At 32.5% G+C, this 8,323-nt stretch overlaps 1 protein-coding gene across 2 annotated transcripts; it reads right to left on the reverse strand.

Annotated features, from left to right (window-relative positions):
• Positions 1-1,704: 1,704 nt before the first annotated feature.
• LOC149782013 (uncharacterized) lies at positions 1,705-7,590 on the reverse strand. Of its 2 annotated transcripts, none has more exons than XM_089934819.1 (6): positions 7,491-7,590; positions 5,171-5,246; positions 3,818-3,913; positions 3,363-3,479; positions 2,963-3,049; positions 1,705-1,886 (listed from the first exon to the last, which is right to left on the reverse strand). In XM_089934819.1, exons 1-5 carry the CDS (start codon positions 7,530-7,532, stop codon positions 2,997-2,999), a joined length of 384 nt encoding a protein of 127 aa, XP_089790945.1. In that variant the 5' UTR covers positions 7,533-7,590; the 3' UTR covers positions 1,705-1,886; positions 2,963-2,996. The 2 variants fall into 2 exon arrangements, with proteins under 2 accessions (XP_089790945.1, XP_089790944.1); XM_089934818.1 differs by having other exon boundaries at positions 1,712-1,886; positions 3,818-3,916.
• Positions 7,591-8,323: the final 733 nt, after the last annotated feature.

The raw sequence follows: 8,323 nt of genomic DNA on the forward strand, positions 1-8,323 counted from the left end.
TAACAAACGAAACGTCAATCAAGTATATGTATTAACCAAACTGTAAAATCATTCAAACGGTATGTGACACTCACAAATCCCCCCCCCCAGCTTATGGTAAGAATCAGACAGTATGTATGAATTAACACCTGTTATTTCGTCTGATTAAAATAAAAAAAACTTTCAACTAATACATTCACCTGTGGAAAGTTTTACAGAAAACAATGAAGGTGCACAATGTTGTTTCCTTTGCTGAACTCTACTGAGCACTCTACTATGATAGTTTTCCTCTTGAGAAGTTAAAAATAGTAGAGAAAATTAATTGAAATGCTCATGAATTAAAGTCATAATTTACTACCTCTATAAACGATTTTGAAAGTAATTGCAAAAATGAAAGAAAAGAAAAAAGAAGCAATAAACCATTTTATGGTTCTGTTGCAATGACATTTTGTCCTTTTTAGACATGTCAGTAGGTTTTAGTCATTCAAAGTATTTTTGTTTCTACTTTATTCCGGGTTGCAAAAATAAAAAAGAAGCACAAAGAATAATACCTCGATATTCATTTCTTCTAGTCTTCGTTATATCTACCTCTTTATCAAATAAAGTCAATTGTTGGAGGACCAGGCATTTTCAACATAATATTTGTTTGGATGTTTTGATTTCATGTCTGTAAAATTTAAACTTCTGCTGAAGAAGATACCCAGAAATGTTCACAATTCTGATATTTTTGGTTTCATGCATACATTTGCAGGTTCTTCTCTCTTCCCTCTAGTTTTTAAAAGAACATTTATTTTGACCCCTTCAGTTCTTCATGTACAATTTTGTTATTATTTATGTTATACATATTTTGACAAAGTTGGCAGTCAGAGCTGGTGTTGTTAAAGAAAATTTAAAAAAGCTGAGACTAGTGAATATTTTTAAAGGTTTTATTAATAATAATCATGGTGCCATTTAAAAAAATTACAATGTTGAATTCCTGTGCCTTTTAAAAACTATAAATCTGCTCAAGTTACTGAATAAATAAAATTAATAAAACAGATTTGACGCGCTTAAACCATAAATATGAGTCTATTACATGTTTTATAGAAATCGATCAATTTAGTAAAATATAAACCATATGTATAACTTTGGAATTTCTTTGCTGAATGATGACGTTGTTAATTATATTCTCTTTGCATGACTGTTATTTTCGATAATTTTAAAATTATATATATATATATATATATATATATATATATATATATATATATATATATATATATATATATATATATATATATATAATCCAAGTAACTGAAATTCAAACCATTTACCAAAATTTACCAATTACTTCAGCAACCAATGAATTCATTCACAAAATGATGAATTTTGCCATGATTAAGTAGTTAAAAAAGCAAATGCTAAAAAAGAAAAAGTGATATCCTCCCCCCCAAAAAAGATTCCTTAACAAATGTTGGGAGGGGTGGGGATAGAAAGGGGTTACGTTATAGGAGAATATATGCCAACATGTTGCATGAGGGGTCACCAGTTTTAGATAAAACTGGCTCTCATCAAGTCCATTGACTTGAAGGAGAAGAAAAAAAAAAACAACTTCCCTCATGAACAGTTGGCTACAACCATAATTAGTAATGTATAACTTTAGGGAAAAAAATATATTTAAGAAATGAAGCCTTGTAGGTGGGGGTGGGAAAAACTGATTTTCATTCTTCTTCTTAATTCTCAGATTGCTTGAAAAGATTTCAAAATAAAAACTAAAACAGTCTTGCAAAGGAAGATAATAACCAAGATATGTAAGTTAAATTTAGAAATCATTTGCACAGGAAAACAACATTATTTTGTTTTTAAAGCATTAAAAATCTTGTATATATTATTTATCTTTAACTGCATTTTCTGAGATGAACGAAAATCTGAAAAAGAAAGAGAATACCATTACGAAATAATTTTCATTTAATAGCACGCAAAATGAGAAATACTTAAGTATAAAGACAAAGTCAATATTCAGCGATATTAAAAATATGAAAAGAATATTACAATTTAGAAGATGACAAAATGTATGAAACATTTGGAATAAATTTGCTAAAATATTCATGCCACTTCAAAGGTTACTAACACATTTTGCTTTAACATAATAGAGACTTGACTTATGTTAAAACTAAAATTGCTTCAATAAAATGACATTGTTTGAAGGGGAAAAAATCCCGCTTGTTGAAATTCGTTTCCCAGAAATCAAGGATTAGATTTGTCTTTGAAATTCAGACCATCCTACTTGTTTAATTCTTAAAGATGACAAACGCATTATGATGATCATACAAACTTAAAAGGCTTATCTATCATTTGACATTGTGCTTCTTTAATTTCTTTTTGTTCCCCGTGTGGTAACCAAATATATGGAACTTTTTGAAAATGTTAGAGAAAAACAGGATTGGTCAGAACTAAATTTTCCAAAACATAAATGGGCTTAAGTATTGCATTTACCACATAATGATACAAGCAAATAAAAATAAATAAATAATAAGACCAATGAATTCTCGTATATTTATAAATATGTACCTGTATACCATTTGCTTGTGCTTGCTACTGTAAAAATAATGGCATCTGTTATTGGCATCCCACGAGAGTCTGAGTAAGATTGCACAAAAATTCTTGATAGAGACGAATGATACTTAGATGGGGAATTTTTGCTTTTATGTTGATGATGTGATTAGATTTTGATGGAAAAACATCTCTGTTTAAGGTTTTAAAGTTCTGAAAACTCAACATTGAAAACTATCGCTGCCCTCTATCATACAATAATATCAATATATGATTATCTGCCAATTAAAATACTTCCATCATTGCTACATCAATACATATGTTTCATTATCTGCCAATTAAAACACTTCCGCATTGCTACATCAATACATATGTTTCATTATCTGCCAATATAAAAACTCTAAAACTAAATTGAAAGTAAGTCTATTAAAGATAAGATTCATTCACTAACCTTTTAATTTTTTGGGGGATGGGATAAGAGATGCTTATATTTCCACTGTGGCCATTCCTTGATTTCTCTCATTGAGAGCTGCCTCATCTACAAATAGAAGAAACTCATTATAATCTATTAAGCTTGATCGTGTTAAAATCTGATAATTCATGGATACTTTCAAAGATAATTCCTGAGGAATGTTTTCACACAGATGCTCTCGTGAATCCGGTTACAGTTTGTCGATGTAAAACAAATGTATATGTCACATAAAATTAAAATAAAACGAATTTGGAGGAACCGTCACAAATTATTCTTACCAATCTGTTCAGTGGGAGTTCTAGCTCAGAAAATCATCTTAAATAGACTCATTTAAACCTGTAACAAAATTTTAATTTATATCAAGATAAATTCCACTTACTGATCTCATGAATAGTGGCTCCTCGAGCCATCAACCCTTCAGCAATCTGGTCACATTCAATTTGACCCAGTGCCCTTATTTTCTTCATCTCGTACTCAACGAATTCTTCAACTACCTCTGCAAAGCAAACAAACGACATTGGTGCCAAAATGTTTTCTTATTACATAATTTTGACACTTAAAGTTATGGAAAATGAAGAGCATATGAAACTGAATACGAGATTAAATTGTATTATTATTGCTTGTTTAAAAAATTCAACTTTAAGAGTAGTAAGTAGGTAAATTATATTTAAAAAACTTTCTCTATCATACACCTACGTATTAGGATTACTACAACCAAGTGATAAATAAATATGTATTAAGCAGTCATCAATCTTTAGAGTCACGCTACCTTTTCTTCTCATTTTCTTTCTTAGCTTTGTGGCTGCTGAACATATGAACCACGCAACTACTCACGATTGAGGGCCTCTGGGGTTCTACTCTCCCTGCTTGCCCCCTCATCAGGTAATGATGTCGATGACGCAGCTGTCTGATCATCTAATTTCTCCGATGCTGCTGTTAAGAAAAAAACATATTATTCCTATTGTGTGACTCTGCGTTACGCCCAGACCAACTTAAAATAAATACTAGTCTACCTAAAACTGTATGTTTCAATCCATATTCAGTAAAAATTTGACACTTCAAACACCAATCGAAGAATTATTAAGTCCCGGTTATCATCATTTTCTATGCTACATCATAAAACAACCAAAAACGCTATCCAAAAGAGCACAAAATTACTATGCAACTTCAGACATAGAAAAGCTGTTTTTAGGCAGCAGGAAAATGTGGAGGTAAAAGGTCAGAAACAGAACTTGAATTACATATTAAACTTTAGTTACTATTATTTGGACACCGATTATTCATATTACTAGGATTCAGCTGATTACTGTCATATCCCATATTACCTTTACACCCTGAACCGCTCCGGTGGTCTAGTGGTTAGAGCGTCCGCCTCGGATGCGGGAGGTCGTGGGTTCGATCCCCGGCCGAGTCATACCAAAGACTTACAAAAACGGTACTAACAGCTGCCTCGCTTGGCGCTCAGCATTAAGAGGTTAGTGTTAGGACTGGTCGGCCCGGTGTCAGGATAATGTGATTGGGTGGGACATCATGCTACATGTCTGCGGCATGATGCCCCAGTGCTAGACATCACTATAAACTGCCACATTGCAGACATCGTAGCGATATGACTGAAAAATTGTTAAAGCTACGTTAAAAATCCAAATCACATCACATCACAACACACCTTTATAACCCAACTATTCAGACAAAATCTATGGGGGCCCCGAGTGGCGCCCACCGTTACGGATCACTGCCATCTCACCTCTATCTGCGTGGGTTCGATTCTCGGATTCGGCTAATGTGAGTATGTGAGAAAGATTGCCAGTAGCTTCTCGTGGGTCGGTGGTTCTTTCCGTCGTTTTCCCGAGTTCTTCCTACATCATTAATACTGGCCGTCATGTATAGATTATCGTGTGCTGAAAAATGGCGTTAAACCCTACAACAGAGGGTAACTACTTGAAGGTTATCACTAACCAAGTATGAATGTTTAATTTCATTGTAATTTGGACGACTGAGTAGTTATTATGAGTTAAGCATTGATTTGTCTTTACCTGTATGGACAATGGGAAGAGTTAAATATAGACATAAAATAATTGCATTCAAGCCTTTAGGTTTGAAGAACAATGTTAGACATGAAATCATTATTTTCATAAAACCCTACTAAACTTTGCACCGTCCTACAAAGTAATACCGCAGGGTACTCACCTACGTTGCTTGTTCTTTGGGGTGCAACCTTTCCCCTAATGAACCTTCTATACAGGCTGGCTCTAAACTCACCACACTGCAAATATACCATGAGCAAGGAACTTTGTCAATATTTTTAACATGAAAATCATTAGTCATAAAGTTATTTCGATGGTATTATATACGCCATATAACTTCTAAATATTCAAATATATTAATAAATCCAGATATCTAAATGGAATATTCTCCCTTTATATCATCCCTTCCTATTCATTATTTCATATTATGTCTTGATCCACAACACCCAATTAAAATAAATCTCAATCCGTCCTACAAGTAGTTAATATTTCTCGCTATCGTATTACTCTTTTTAATGTATAGAACTAATATTTATTAAGTACATGTATCTCAAGCTTTATTGAAAGGGTTCCCATTAGCTTGATCTTCCTGATCTTAAAATACGTTACATAATTAAGTACATTTTATATATATATATATATATATATATATATATATATATATATATATATATATATATATATATATATATCATATCTACATTGTACGAGTAGATATAAGGACATATGAAATATTTCACGAGTAAAGTGTTTTAGTGCGATTAACGCTGCGTAACTACACTAATAAAAATAAGTTCCGAATTTTTTACAATAATTTTTGATCAACGATTTTACACAAAACTCTGGGGTAGGCGTAATGTACAAATATGACAGATCGGTGGAAGGCACTTCATTGCGTAACATAATTAGAGCATACATTCTGAGTTTAATTTGAAAAAAATTGGTTCAATGTATATTTCTGCATTCGTACGTAATAGTTGTGTGTTGGCACGATTGCAGTCCATATTGGTAACAGACTACGCCCAAATTTTGATTATCACCTAATTTCGGTTAGCAATCGACGCTAATTAATGCATGATTTCTCCCTCGTATTCACACATGAGTCTAATAGTTAAAATTGGTTCTCAAATAATTTTATAGAACTACGTAGTTATGAGCTATTTAATTTAAAAACGTACCGTTTGCTTTTTAATGTAACAGGTATAACAAACGGAATATTGAAAAACAACAAGTCATGTAAGACCAGTCACTGACAATTTGAACGATTCGGGCGGAAACCTGATTATAAAAAATTTATATTTAAAATCTACTTTTTGTTGTTTGGGAGAGGGAGGAAATAGAAGACGTTACTGGGCATTCGTCTTTCCTAAATAGATAAGGAATGTTGTTCCAAAGTGATATCGCCACTATGGCGCTTAAAGTGATATCGCCACCGGCAATATCATTTATATCCCACTGATAATTTTCAGTATTTCGTTATGAATTTAGCAGATATATAAAAACGTTCATATCGTCAGAACAATCTTATTTGTTTCGTCAATGATGAAATAAAAGATACCAGGTAAGCCATACTGGTATTTTACAAATAATATATCATTTCGATTGTAGAATAAATCTGAACGAATCTGAATGAATTGAAAAGAAACCCAGTAGAATATTGGAAATATTCTGTAATGTATGCCTGATAGCTCAGGTGATAAAATTAATAATATATGCTTAAAATGAGAAAAAAAATGGTGTGTGTATGGTTGTGTTCACAGCAAAAAATTATACACACCCCCCTTATGAAACTTAATTCTAGGCCCCCTCCTAATATCTTCAAATTATGTTATAGCTCTGATATACAGTATAGTTGTACATTGTGGCATCTATCGTACCTTTCTTAGTAAAATATCTTTAGAAGTTAATGTCGAAATTTAGATTTCTTAACATCATTAGACTGCTTGCATAATGTAAATGATAACGTAGAAATATGGCTGATATATTATTTTATAATTATAAGACTTCTCTTTGTTTATGCGGTTGCGTACAAAATTTATATTGCAAGCTATTTCAATTAGAACAAAGGTCTAAAATTTCAAAATATTTTTTTCTCCGCCTCATCTAACCAATACATACTGCAAGATATGACACTCTTACCATCCAGTTCTGCTCCAATCATCCCATCCCTTCCTCGATCCCTGTTACGAACGAATCTACTTTTGCCATTGGGACTTTCATTGGTTTAGATTCACTTTATTGGGTTTCTTGTAAAAGATTATGCTATAGGTCATTTTCTACTAAATGACTTTTAAGATAATGCAACCACAAATATCTTATTTTTTACAACTCTCATGGTAAACACGTCATCGCCCATGGATAATCGTGTGACGTTACTTTGTATCGTGTGAACTTTTGCGAATAAAGTTCAACATAGATTGCGTCTATCCAACAAAACGCAATAGTAATACAAACATTTATGTTTTAAACATTTTTATACCTACCGATTTTCGAAATCCCCGAAAGCAACCTCCAAAGCATCCCATTGTAAGCCAAGTTATGAATGTATTCGGTATCTAACGTTCCCACGCAATAACGCGATTGTACCAAAGGGATTATGGGAACGCGATTGTACTTTGTGCGTTGCCATTGGACAACAATCGGATTCGTCACACGGAACTTCTGTTATGCCAGATATATACAGGCAATATTTGGGGGCGCCCTACAGATATTATGTACGTCTGAGTGTGAAAAGTGTAACGTTGTTTCCATTCGCAACATGCACAATGGCGATAATGTTGCCATACCTCTATATTACTTTTGTGGCTGATATTTCTTTGGATATTGTACTTGTGGAAATTGTACATAATCTAAGCATACTGCTAACCAAAATGGCTTCTCCCAAAGATTCCACAACCTAAATTAGATAAACTATACTACCGTTAAAATTTATTAAAAGAATGGGTGAAATAATTTTCTCAGACTAGACAAAAGAAGCTGCCGAAAATGCAATGAATGAATATATATCGTTATTAGTCCATCATTATACAAGTTATCTTTAATAGTCAGTGAGTCCAAAATGATGATGCGGATTTTAAAAAAATGTATTAGTGCTCAGCTGAAGTAAGGCCAAGCAATACACATTATAAAGCAAATTATACCCATCAACCATACACCAAAGTAAAGGAAATTAAATGTTTCCTTTTTAACAATACCTAAGATGTACATAATATTTTTAAATATCCAGTAGAAAGAGTAAGGAAAAAACTTGGAATTTCGTTTTCTTGAAAAATCCAACGTTATCCAAACTCGAAACTGTAGAGCACCACTTTAAAAC

This window comes from Sinohyriopsis cumingii, chromosome 15 (assembly GCF_028554795.1).
Source record: "Sinohyriopsis cumingii isolate HCF-2022 chromosome 15, ASM2855479v2, whole genome shotgun sequence".
NCBI lineage: Eukaryota > Metazoa > Mollusca > Bivalvia > Unionida > Unionidae > Sinohyriopsis > Sinohyriopsis cumingii.